This window comes from Pipistrellus kuhlii, unplaced genomic scaffold, assembly GCF_014108245.1.
Source record: "Pipistrellus kuhlii isolate mPipKuh1 unplaced genomic scaffold, mPipKuh1.p scaffold_m20_p_30, whole genome shotgun sequence".
Classification (NCBI taxonomy): domain Eukaryota; kingdom Metazoa; phylum Chordata; class Mammalia; order Chiroptera; family Vespertilionidae; genus Pipistrellus; species Pipistrellus kuhlii.
The window spans coordinates 2976760-2989764 of record NW_023425530.1 but is presented as its reverse complement, the minus strand read 5'-3'; the positions used below and the strand labels follow the sequence as shown (position 1 = coordinate 2989764).

Sequence of the window (13005 nt, the reverse complement as noted above, 5' to 3'; positions counted from 1 at the left end):
CCATCTCATCACTGTGGGATAATTCTTGGCTGCAGGAGCCGTCCTGCAATTTGTAGGATGTTGAGCAGTATTCCTGGCCTCCACCCACCAGGTGCCAGTAACAGCTCCAAGTTGTAACAGACCAAAAACTTCTCCAGACACCACCAACTATCCCCTACGGGGCAAAACAATCCCAGCTGAGAATTCCTGCCTTAGGGGGTTTCACTGACACCCCTTTCCCAGGAAACTGCGTTCCATAACCATCTGACTACTGGCGCCCTAGAGTCACCTGAATGGGACTGGGCTCTGTGTAGATATGCCTCGGGCCAGCCGTCAGTGCGTGGTTTCTTGACTTCATGTAGGAAAGATTTCACAACACAAGTCCAGGTTATTTTGGGAGTGCATTATTAAAGCTGGGGACAGGAGGAAAAAAGGAAGAGCTTAGGACAGAAGAAGCAATGGGTGAGAGAAAGCCTAGGTGGTGCTCTGCTTTGGCTCTCTAGAAATGTTATAGCAGAGAAGCGAGCCATGGGGGCTGCTATCAGCTCACTGAAGTCAGAGAAAAGGGGGGCTTAGAGACAGGATCAGAGGGTTAGCTCAGGACAACCTGCCACTGCCAGTTGATCCCCTGGTTACCAGTCTCAGGGGGGAGGGGGAGTAAGATGCACACTTGAGAAGGAAGAAAAGTGTGGACTGCTCCAGAGAGGGCCCCTCCTGGGTCTTTTTCTTGAGAGTTCTTTTCTGTTTTCTAAAGGAGGTCTTAGAGGAAGATGTCAATAGAATATTTATAAGCATTATGCTGATTCACCAACATGAGATTTATTCCCCTGACCTCATTCTTCCTAGGGTGTGGTTAGCACAAATGGCATTAGTTGGAATTCTGTTATCTATCTCCCTGAGTAGAATAATTTAAGTTGTTTATCCTCTGGTTGGAGAGAATTGCAAACCCTTTACTCTCACCCCCCTTTATTGAATTTATTGGGGTGACATCTATACTAATAAAAGGGTAATATGCTGATTAGACCAGATAGACCAGATGTCTTCCTGATGTCCTTCCGGATAAAGCCATGGTGGTGGGACTGAGGCAGAGGTGGTTAGGGGCTACCAGGCAGGCAGGCAGAGTGGTTAGGGGTGATCAGGCAGGTAGGTAGGTTAGCATTTAGAAGCTAGCGGTCCCGGATTGTGAGAGGGATGTCCGACTGCCAGTTTAGGCCCTACCCCACAATCAGAAGTCGGACATTCCCCAAGGGGCCCCAGATTGGAGAGGGTGTAGGCCGGGCTGAAGGACCCTCTCCTGCACACGATTTTCATGCACTGGGGCTCTAGTTGTTTAATAAAATGATATAGGCTTCAGGTGTATTCTATAATACATCATCTGTATATTGTACTATTGGCTCAGTGCACAAATTCATGCAACTTGAAAGGAACTGTGGGCTACAAGGCTGCAGTAGGCACAGGGGCAGGTCTCGGCCCATCCTCTGCACCCTCACCCAGCCCCTCCTGCCACAGGCCCACTCCCCTATCCCCCGTTTGCCAGCAGCCCCACTTCCATCTCTGCTGCTCCCACGTGCTGACAGCACTGGCTCCGCTCACACCTGTTGATGATGTGGAGTGACTGGGACTGGCGCCAGCAGTGGGTGTGAGCAGCAGCTGCTGCCCCAGTCACTTCTCAGGAGCAGGGGGAGGTGGAGAAGCCCTCAGGGGTGATCAGGGCTGGCAGCCACTGCTGATTGTGCCGAGTGATTGGGACCAGCTCCAAGCACTGGCAGCAGATGCAAACGGTGACTCCAGTGCTGGCTGTGGGTGCGAGTGCCAAGTGGAACCTCAGTGTGCAGGAGCAAAGAATTTTCAGTAACCACCAGAGGCTCACCCCTATGACAGCAACCTGCACCCCTGCTCACCTGCTCTACCATCTCGCCACAGCCAACGCCCACCATGTTCCACCCACCAGGTGCTAGTAACACCCTGGTGGTCAGCACACGTCGTTGTTTGGTTGTTGTCAGGCAACCAGTTGTTTGGTTGTTCCGGTTGCTCTGCCATTCAGCCTATTTGCATGTTAGCCTTTTATTATATAGGATTACGGGTTCACTGCCTAAGTCAAGTCTCCTTCCATCACAATTTATCCCCCTATACCTACTTCTATCTCCCCCATCCCCTTTTCCCTCTGATCACAGACACTACTATCTGTGTCCATGAGGTTGTGGGGTTTTTTACCCCTCACCCAAGAATATGTTTTTGTTTTATTTTTTAAAATTTTATATGTTTTCATTGAGTTCAGAGAGAGGGAGAAAGAGAAAGAAACATTAATCAGGTGCCTCCTCCATGCACTCCGACTGGGGATAACCTGAAACCTAATTGTGTGCCCTGACGAGGATTTGAAGTCACAACCTTTTGGTGTATGGGACAATGCTCCATTCAGGGCCCATTTACTCTTGAGTGTTGTTGGTTAGGGAAGATAAGATTTTGCGATTTACTAGATGGCTGTAAACTTCTTGGTCGTTTAACTATCTGTCTCAGTTTCCCTTTTCCGCTTGTCATTGTTTACTTATCTGTCTCACTAGGATGCTGTACACATTTAGATGGAATGGAGAGAGGAGGTGATGGACAGAGGCAAGGGGTCAACCTGGTTTATACCATCTCATCCATCAGGGATTTATTCAGTTAGCTGGAGGGCTAACTTAATTTTTCCCAGTTAATTAACTCAGTAATTGTCAGCACTATTGACATTTGGGCCCAGATGAGTCTGGTGAAGGAAGGAGAGAGACAGTCCTGTGCACTGTATATATCTAGCACCTCACCCTGTCCCCACTAGATGCCAGGAGCACACACACAACTGCCACCCACACATGACAACCACAAGTGTCTCCAGATATTGCCAGCTGGAAGGCAGATTGTCCCCAGTTGAGAACTACTAGAGGCCATTGGTGAATGTGAAGGACCAGCCATATGGCTGAAGTGGCTGACTCAATGGCTGGAAGCCCTAGGAGGCAAGGAGGGAGCTCCTGGATGGCAGAGCTGGAGCTGCCATCAAAAGAGAGTCTGGCCGAAACTGGTTTGGCTCAGTGGATAGAGCGTCAGCTTGTGGACTGAAAGGTCCCAGGTTCGATTCCAGGAGGCAGCTCATCGATGTTTCTCTCTCGTCGATGTTTCTAACTCTATCCCTCTCTCTTCCTCTCTATAAAAAATCAATAAAATATATATATTTTTTTAAAGGGAGTTTGACCCCACCAGTGTGACTCAGTAGTTGAGCCTCAACCTATGAACCAGCAGGTCACCGTTTGATTCCTGATCAGGGCACATGTCCAGGTTTCAGGCTCAATCCCCAGTAGGGGGTGTGCAAGAGGCAGCCAATCAATGATTCTCTCTCATCATTGATGTTTCTCTCTCTCTCTCCCCTTCCTCTCTGAAATCAATAAAAATATTAAAAAAAAAAAAAAAAAAAAAAAAAAAAAAAAAAAGCTTCTCACCGAAACCAGTTTGGCTCAGTGGATGGAGCGTCGGCCTGTGGACTGAAGGGTCCCGGGTTCAATTCCAGTTGAGGGCATGTACCTTGGTTGCGAGTACATCCCCAGTGTGGGTGTGCAAGAGGCAGCTGATTGATGATTCTCTCTCACCAATGTTTCTAACTCTCTATCCCTTTCTCTTTCTCTCTGTAAAAAATCAATAAAATATATATATATATATATATATATATATATATATATATATATATATATATATATTTAAAAAAAAAAAAAAAAAGCTTCTCCACAGAGAATCATCAGAGAGATGCAAATCATCAAAAGAAACCATCAAAAAAAATGATACATCTGATGAAAGGTTCATATCCAAAATACATAATGAACCCATACAACTTAACAAAAGGAAGACAATCCAATAAAAAAATGGGCAAAGGACCTAGATGGATACTTCTCCAAAGGGAACATACAGATGGCCAAGAGACACTGAAAAAATGCTCAAAGGCACCGATCATCAGAGAGATGCAAATTAAAACAACAACAAGGCATCACCTCATACCTGTCAGAATGGCTACCATCAATAAATCAACAAATGACAAGTGCTGGTGAGGATATGGAAAAAAGGGAACCCTAGTGCACTGCCAGTGAGAATGCAGACTGGTGCAACCATTATGGAAAACAGTATGGAGTTTCCTCAAAAATTTAAATATGGAACTGCCATTTGACCCAGTGATCCCACTTCTAAAAATATATCTCAAGAAATTTAGAAACACCAATCAGAAAGAATGTATGCACCCCTATGTTCATACTAGTGCAATTTACAACAGCTAAGATCTGGAAACAGCCCAAGTGCCCATCAGTAGATGAGTGGGGGAGGAGGGGGGGAAGCTGTGGTACATTTACACCAGGGAATACCATGCAATAGTAAAAAAAGAAGAATCTCTCACCATTTGAGACAGCATGGAGGGACCTGGAGAGTATTATGCTAAGCGAAACAAACCAGTCAGAGAAAGACAAGTATCACATGATCTCACTCATATGTGGAATCTAATGAACAAAATAAACTGATGGACAAAATAGATCCAGAGACATAGAAGCATGGAACAGATTATCAAATCTCAGAGGGAAGAAAGGGATGGATGGGAAGAGATCAACCAAAGAACTTGTATGCATATATGCATAACTCGTGAAGACAGATAATATGGTGGTGAAAGCAGGGGTAGTGGTGAGCTAGAAGAGGTGAATAGGGCATAGGGGGACATATGTAATACTTTCAATAAATATTTTAAAATAATAACAATAATAATTTTTAAAAGGGGTCTGGCCCTAGCGGTTTTGGCTCACTGGTTAGAGTGTTGGCCCATTTACTGAATGGTGGCAGGTTCAGTTCCAGTCAAGGTCATGTACCTCAGTTGCAGGCTTGATCCCTACACCGGCAGGACACATGCGGGAGGCACCAAGGGATGTATCTCTCATATCAATGTTTCTCTCTGTGTGTCTCTTCCCCTCCCTTCCACTCTCTATAAAAATCATATCCTCGGTGAGATTAACAAAAGAAAAGGGATCTGGCCTTCACTTAAGGGACATCACAGGAAGTGTTGTACTGCCCCTGATAATAATTGTAATACTAATAGCTACAATTTATTGTTTACTCTGTGCGAGGAGAAACTGGGGCCATCTTGCTCACTGGGCCATCTCATCTGACTTTCCCTGCGGGACTGGGGGGAGGGCATTCCTGACTGCCTGTCTTGCAGATGAGAAAATTCAGCCAGAGAGGCAAAGCTGCCCAGGCAAGGTCATAGGGCCAACAGGAGCTGTGAAAGGTAGGATACTAGCTTGTAATAAATTATAACACCGGAGCAGAGAGGTGCAGATCTGAAGAAAGCAAAGCAGTCCCCACAGCTCGCCATTCCTCCTCCCCCCTGGAAATCCAGCTCTGTCTTAACTCCCTGAAGTTCCAACCCAGGCAAAGCTAGGGTGACCCCGCCTGCTGCAAACCCAAGGCCCAGCAGAAGTGTTCAGGGACCCCACAAGCCTCCATCAGCTTCCACAAACACTCCCCGGAAACATGGAAGGAAAATCTGGTTTTACTGACTATGCAGCTTCCAGTCCTCCAAGAGCCTACCGCCCTCCCCCTCTCCAAGACAAATCACAACTCCCGCCAGCTTGAGCCCACAAGGAGCCCTCCCAGTAATGAAAGAGTTCTAGGGAAGGTATGTAACATGGAACGGTTCGGACAGAGAAACTGAGGCAGGGCCTCCTGGGCCAGGGTGGAGTGTGGGGTGTGGGGTGGAGCACAGGATGTCCCCATGCTTGTTGATCCCTTCCCCCGCCCAATCTCTGCAAAACGCGAGTCGCCAGACCAGGCTGGGGGCGGGGAGCGGTGGGAGTAGAAGGTGCTGATAGCCCCTAACGGGTCTCCCCGTCAAGGCCTGGGGTGGGGGCGCACAGGGTCCTGGAGAGCCCCAGCGCGAGCCCCGAGAGGTCCCCAGGTGGCCCGCTCCCTTCACCCCAGTCTGCTCCGTCCCGGGGCGGGACCAGGGGGCGGAGCGGGCCGGTGACAGGCGGTGACGCGGGCCCCACCCTTTCTTATAGAGGCACGCGGGGGACTCGGGACCGTGTTTCGTCGTCGTCACCGCCGCCGCCGCCGCCACCACTGCATCCACCGCGTCCACCGCCTGCCCCGCCACCACAGCACCCAGCACCAGCGCCACCGCCACCGCCACCGCGTCCGCCAGCAGCGCCACCGCCATGCGCGAGATCGTGCACCTGCAGGCCGGCCAGTGCGGCAACCAGATTGGGGCCAAGGTGCGCTGGGGAACCGGCCCCGGGAGGTGGCTGGGAAGAGTGGAGCGGGGCCCTTGAACTCCCCCACCTTGGGCCTTTGGGCGGTCGGGGTGTCCAGGAGGCCAGCACCCCAGGGACGGTGTGGGAGGGGGGCGCCGGGGCTGGACCAGGCGGGGAACAAAGAGGCCAATGGGGGTGGGGCCCAGCCTTCTGTCTGCTGACCACAGCTGGCCTCACAGCTGGCCCACTGTCCCCTGCACACGCACAAAGGGTCCCAGTCCCAGCCTCTCCCGCTGGCTGCAGCCAGGGTGCACGGACACTGGCAGTCGTGGCTGGCGGCTCTGCTTCACCCTGCCCCCACCTCTCCCTTCTTGCTGTTTCATCCCTGCCTCCCCACCATGCCTTTAGCCCCCACCCTTCACCTTGCTGGGGGACAGGTGGCAGCCAGGGAGGTGGTTGGGGGTCCTGAGCCCAGAAGATGGGAGGCCGGGGCAGGCCTGGATCCCCTCTCCCTCTCTATCGGTTCTTACCACCACCACCACCACCACCCCTGTAGTTCTGGGAGGTGATCAGTGATGAGCATGGCATCGACCCCACGGGCACCTATCATGGGGACAGTGACCTGCAGCTGGAGAGGATCAACGTGTACTACAATGAGGCCACAGGTAGGATGCAGGAGCACCTTCTGGCGTGGGGGTGGGAAGGATGCAGGGAGGGGGGATGTGGAGGGGAGGACTGCATGCTGGTTCCTGGCGCTCACCCCAGCTGACCTCCATCTGCTTCCCTGCAGGAGGAAATTACGTGCCCAGGGCCGTGCTGGTGGACCTGGAGCCAGGCACCATGGACTCGGTCCGCTCGGGCCCCTTTGGCCAGATCTTCCGGCCTGACAACTTCGTGTTTGGTGAGTGCCAGGCATGGCGCGCAGGCAGGGAAGCCCCCTCGCTCCTTTCACGTCCAAAGGCTTAGTGAACACTCCCCACCTCAGGCCCCGCAGCCCAGTGGGGGAGGCGGACAGGGCAGCCGGGGCTGTGTTGGCGACAGCCTGGCGACTGTGGGAGCCCAGGGGAGGCATCTGATATGGTGGCTGGGGTGGTGGGGGTGGGTAAGGAAGCCTTCCTGCACAAAAGCCCCGGCCCTGCCACTTCATGCATTCTACACACATTTATTGAGCACCTACTGCATGCAGGTCCTACTGTAGCCCCAGGGAGATACACATGAGAACAAAACAGACAAAGCTCTCTTCTCCTCTGGAGCTGGCATCCTGAGGGACGGAGGTAGGATGGCAATACAAGCAAGTAACGCCCAGGCACAGATCCAGTCAGTTGGGTGACTCTGGGCAGTCTTTTTGTGCTTAACTCCTCGTCTTTAAAATAGAGATTTTTTTAAAAAAAAAATCTACCTTGTCCTAACCGGTTTGGCTCAGTGGATAGAGCATTGGCCTTCAGACTCAAGGGTCCCAGGTTCGATTCCGGTCAAGGGCATGTACCTTGGTTGCGGGCACATCCCCAGTAGGAAGTGTGCAGGAGGCATCTGATTGGTGTTTCTCTCTCACTGATGTTTCTAACTCTCCCTCTCTCTTCCTCTCTGCAAAAAATCAATAAAATATATATATTTTTAAAAATCTACCTCACAGGCTTGTGTGGCTCAAAGCCATTAGCATGTGTAAAGGATTTAGAACAATGCCTAGAGAAAGAGGTAAATAAGCACTTGCTGTTGTTTTCATGATCATTATTGTTATTAATGTCTGCGGCCTAAAGATGATTAGGGCATTGACAGGCAGGGAAGATGTGCAAGGAACAGCTGAAAGGAGGGGAAAGGATGGAAGCAGAGAGAACAATGAATAATCGTAACAACAAAATTACAATAATGTATGTCATCTCTAATAATAATTTTTTAATTTATTATTCAACCACTAGGATGGCGGGGGAGAGGCGAGGGAGGTTTTTCCTATAACCGCCCCTGTGTCCCATTCCCTTCCCTCTCAGGCCAGTCTGGAGCCGGCAACAACTGGGCCAAGGGCCACTACACGGAGGGCGCAGAGCTGGTAGATGCCGTCCTGGACGTGGTCCGAAAGGAGGCTGAGAGCTGCGACTGCCTGCAGGGCTTTCAGCTGACCCACTCGCTGGGCGGGGGCACGGGGTCCGGGATGGGCACGCTGCTCATCAGCAAGATCCGGGAGGAGTTTCCCGACCGCATCATGAACACCTTCAGCGTGGTGCCCTCGCCCAAGGTGTCGGACACGGTGGTGGAGCCCTACAACGCCACGCTGTCCGTGCACCAGCTGGTGGAGAACACGGACGAGACCTACTGCATCGACAACGAGGCCCTCTACGACATCTGCTTCCGCACCCTGAAGCTGACCACGCCCACCTACGGGGACCTCAACCACCTGGTGTCGGCCACCATGAGCGGGGTCACCACCTGCCTGCGCTTCCCGGGCCAGCTGAACGCCGACCTGCGCAAGCTGGCCGTGAACATGGTGCCCTTCCCGCGCCTGCACTTCTTCATGCCGGGCTTCGCGCCGCTCACCAGCCGCGGCAGCCAGCAGTACCGCGCCCTGACCGTGCCCGAGCTCACGCAGCAGATGTTCGACGCCAAGAACATGATGGCCGCGTGCGACCCGCGCCACGGCCGCTACCTGACCGTGGCCGCCGTGTTCCGGGGCCGCATGTCCATGAAGGAGGTGGACGAGCAGATGCTGAGCGTGCAGAGCAAGAACAGCAGCTACTTCGTGGAGTGGATCCCCAACAACGTGAAGACTGCCGTGTGCGACATCCCGCCCCGGGGCCTGAAGATGGCCGCCACCTTCATCGGCAACAGCACGGCCATCCAGGAGCTGTTCAAGCGCATCTCGGAGCAGTTCACCGCCATGTTCCGGCGCAAGGCCTTCCTGCACTGGTACACGGGCGAGGGCATGGACGAGATGGAGTTCACCGAGGCCGAGAGCAACATGAACGACCTGGTGTCCGAGTACCAGCAGTACCAGGACGCCACGGCCGAGGAGGGCGAGTTTGAGGAAGAGGCCGAGGAGGAGGTGGCCTAGACCATCTCATTCGTTCATTCATTCATTCACCCGGGTCTGCCCCCACCCCTGCTGGGCTGTTTACCTTTGACCCCTTAGAGCCCTTCTTGGGCCCTCATGAGAGCCCTATATTATCACCGAGCCTGACTCAGCTCTGACCCTATAACCTTGACTCCTCCCCTGATCTCAGCTGACCTTCGAGCTCCAAGCCCCATGTTGGCCCACATTTAACTCCATGAACCCTGTTTTGCCGTGACCTCTCCTTCACCTATATGACCTTACCCACACCATCCAAATGCACCCCCAGACAAATAAACCCCAGTCTACTTACAACACCCCTTTCCCTCTGAGCCTCCCTTCACCTCCAACCATGCCTCACCTTTGGCCCCACAAGCCCACCCACCTTCTGACCCCACGTTCTTTCTGACTTCTGTAATTCCCCTGTTTTATCCCTGAACTCACTCCCCTCAACTCCCACTGACCTTGGCTTTCCAGGGCTGGTGGAGGGCAGCTGTGTGGGGAGAAGCAGCCCTGGAACCTGGGACGAGAGAGGCTGTGCCCCCATCCCTCCCCACCTCCTTCCCTCTGACTCACCCTCAATAAATAAATTGTTGTTTTGCCATGTTTCTGCCGAGTGCATTTTCCATCTCCCTGTGGGAAGGCCAACGAGCAAGGGCTCCCCCTAAAGGATGAAGGTGGGTGCTCAAGAGACATCTAAGGTGGGGAGGAAGGAAGGAGGCAAAAATTGTAGAGTCAGACAGAGGGGCTGGACCACCCGCTGTGTGGTGTGGAGTAAGCACGTGTGCTCTCTGGTCCTCGATTTGCTCACCTGTAAAATGGGATTGTATATTTCCCCCATGATCCCCACACACACACACACCCCAGGAATGTTAGTGAGGATTCGAGAGCTCTTATGGGCAAAGGGCCTGGCACAAGGAGTGCTTGGCAATGGAGCTGTTGCCATGTCCTGTGGGGCATCTAGCAAGTATGGAAAGCAGAAGGGGTCTTTAGGGAAGGGCACTGGGGCGGTGGCATCCTGGAGCTAGCATCCAAGGGACAGTCCTATCAGAACAACAGTCACTAACACAGATGGAGCACTTGGAGGTTCCTGACATGCCTCACTTATCTCATGTAACTCTCACATGAACTCTGTAAGATCTGAGCCTACAAAGCATATCCATTAGCTTTTTTTTTAATCTTTATTGTTCATATTATTACAGATGTTCCTCATTTTTCCCCCCTCTGTTGTCCCCCTCCACCAGGTTCCCACCCTTTCCCCACCCATCATTGTCCTCATCCATAGGTGCACAGTTTATGTTCAGACTCTTCCCACATCCCCATCTTCCCTTTTCCCTGAGAATTGTCAGTTCACTCCCCTTCCATACCTCTGATTCTATTATATTCACCAGTTAATATTGTTCATCAGATTTTTTTTTATTTTTTTGGTTTTTAGATTCACTTGTTGATAGTTACTTATTTGTTGTTCATAGTTTAAATAAAGTAATCTTTATTTACTTTCTCTTCCAAAAGAATCCCCTTCAGCAATTCATATAATTCTGGTTTGGTGGTGAACTCCTTTAGCTTTTTTTTTTTTTATTGGTGAAGCTCTTTATCTGGCCTTCGATTCTGAGTGATAGCTTTGCTGGGTAGATTATTTTTGGCTGTAGGTTCTTACTATTCATCACTTTGAATATTTCTTGCCATTCCCGTCTGGCCTGCATGGTTTCTATTGAGAAATCAGCTGACAATCGTATAGGTGCTCCTTTTAATATTCTCTTTTTGTCTTTTGCTCTTGGAATTTTAATTATGATTTGTCTTGGTGTGGTCTTCTTTGAATTCCTTTTGTTTGGAGTTCTGTGCGCTTCCTGGACTTGTAAGTCTAATTCTTTCACCAGGTGGGGGAAGTTTTCTGTCACTATTTCTTTCAGTATGTTTTTTTTTTTTTTTTTTTTTTTTTTTTTTTTTTTTTTTTTACAACCATCCGAGGCGGGAGGGTCTGCCTCTCGGCTTTATTGGACTATTGGACAGCGACACAACAGGTTATTTTACAAAAGGAGCTCAAGCTGCTCAGAAAAGGCGCCGGGGCTGTGGGGAGAGGGGCTGGGACAGGCCTCCCGCCCGGGCCGATGGCTGGCAGGCGGCGGACAGAGCCCTGCACTCCCCTCGAGGGGCCACACCAGTGCGCCGGGAGGAAAGCAGCTTCCGCAGGAGGGAAGCCAGGGCCAGACGGCTAGGTGGACTTGGGCTTTGTCTCTGCGTCGGTCTTCTTTCAGTATGTTTTTGATATCTTGCTCTCTCTCATCTTCTGGGACCCCCATAATTCTGATGTTGGTTCGCTTGAAGTTGTCCCAGAGTTTTCTTACATTATCTTCAACTTTCTGGATTCTCTTGCCTTCTTGCTTCTGCGGAGGAGTGTCTTCTGGCTCTTTATGTTCCAAATCTTTGACTTGATTCTTGCGATCTTCCATTCTGTTTTTAGGACTCTGTATAATATTTTTTATTTCAGACAATGTATTCTTTATTTCTTGTTGATCCCTTATTATTTCTTGTTGATCCCTTATTATTTCTAGTTGATCCCTTTTCATATCTTCATAGGCCTCATTTATTTTATCGGCCTTTTCTAGAGATTCTTGAACAACCTTATAAGTGTGGTTTTGAACTCTATATCCAGTCGCTTTTTGTCCTCCATTTCTTTCGTTTGTGATCTATTTCCTTGTCTCGGCATTTTCGCAGCTTCCCTGATGGGGCGGAGTTTCAGGGTGGAGCCTACAGGCTTGGCTTCTGTCAGCCATGCCCTATGCTCAGCCATGCCCTATGCTCAGCCATGCCCTATGTGGCTCCTGAGTCTCAGTATTCCTCAGGGTCCCTCAGTACTCGCTGCAAGCACCTCTGAGAGTGAGGTGCCCTCGAGTTTCACCTGCTACCAAACATTCTAGTCTCTCCCCCAATGGGCCTGGAACTGGGGTTCAGTTCAGTTGGAAGTGGGATTGGTGTTCAGAGCAGTCTGGAGCCCCTGTCTCCTTCCCGCCAGGGCAATCCCGCAGCACAGCCAACCGTCCCTTCTCTGTGCACAATGTGCTCGACTCTGGGGGCTCTGCCTTTTGCCGCTCCCCTGGGATTCCACCTCACAGTCCAGGCTCCCTTTGTTTGAGCCTGGGTCCCTAAGGTCTGGCCTAGAACTGGGGTTCAGCACTGTCGGGTCTGGGGTTCAGCACAAAAGGAGCTTTTATCTCCTTCCCGCTAGGGAACACCAGCCAGGCACTCAGCCTCCCCCTCCTCTCCGGCTCCATCCTCTCCGTGTGCCACGTGTCTCTGTACCTTAGGCTTTTACAGCTCCTCTGCTCTTCCTTCTGGTTTTCTCCTTGCTTCTCGTTGTAGAATTTCCAGTCAGTCGACTTTCCTGTAGTTCTGGGCAATGTCCATTTTATATTTTAGTTGTATTTTATTGAAATTGTTGTGTGCAGCTGCGGTTAGGTGTTTACCTGTGCAGCCATCTTGGATCTCCATTAGCTTTTCTTGTGTAGCTGTCCTCTAAAAATTTAGGGGCTTAAAACAACAACAGTTATTTATTTAGTTCCCAAATCTGTCATTGGGACAGGGCTTGGCAAGGTAGCTTGTCTCTGCTCCCTGTGGCATCAGCTAGAGAATCTCCACTGAGGGGGTTACTTCAAGGTGGCTCACTCCTATGGCTGCCAAGTTAATGCCAACTGTCATCTGGGGGTGCAACAGGGGGCAGATAGAATGAGGGCATCAGTATCT

General features: G+C 51.0%; 1 protein-coding gene across 2 annotated transcripts; it reads left to right on the top strand.

The window, feature by feature from the left end:
* Positions 1-6021: 6021 nt before the first annotated feature.
* TUBB4A (tubulin beta 4A class IVa) lies at positions 6022-9872 on the top strand. Of its 2 annotated transcripts, none has more exons than XM_036460067.2 (4): positions 6022-6245; positions 6781-6889; positions 7015-7125; positions 8141-9872. In XM_036460067.2, exons 1-4 carry the CDS (start codon positions 6189-6191, stop codon positions 9265-9267), a joined length of 1404 nt encoding a protein of 467 aa, XP_036315960.1. In that variant the 5' UTR covers positions 6022-6188; the 3' UTR covers positions 9268-9872. The 2 variants fall into 2 exon arrangements, with proteins under 2 accessions (XP_036315960.1, XP_036315961.1); XM_036460068.2 differs by having other exon boundaries at positions 6025-6245; positions 8210-9872.
* The last annotated feature ends 3133 nt before the right edge of the window (positions 9873-13005 follow it).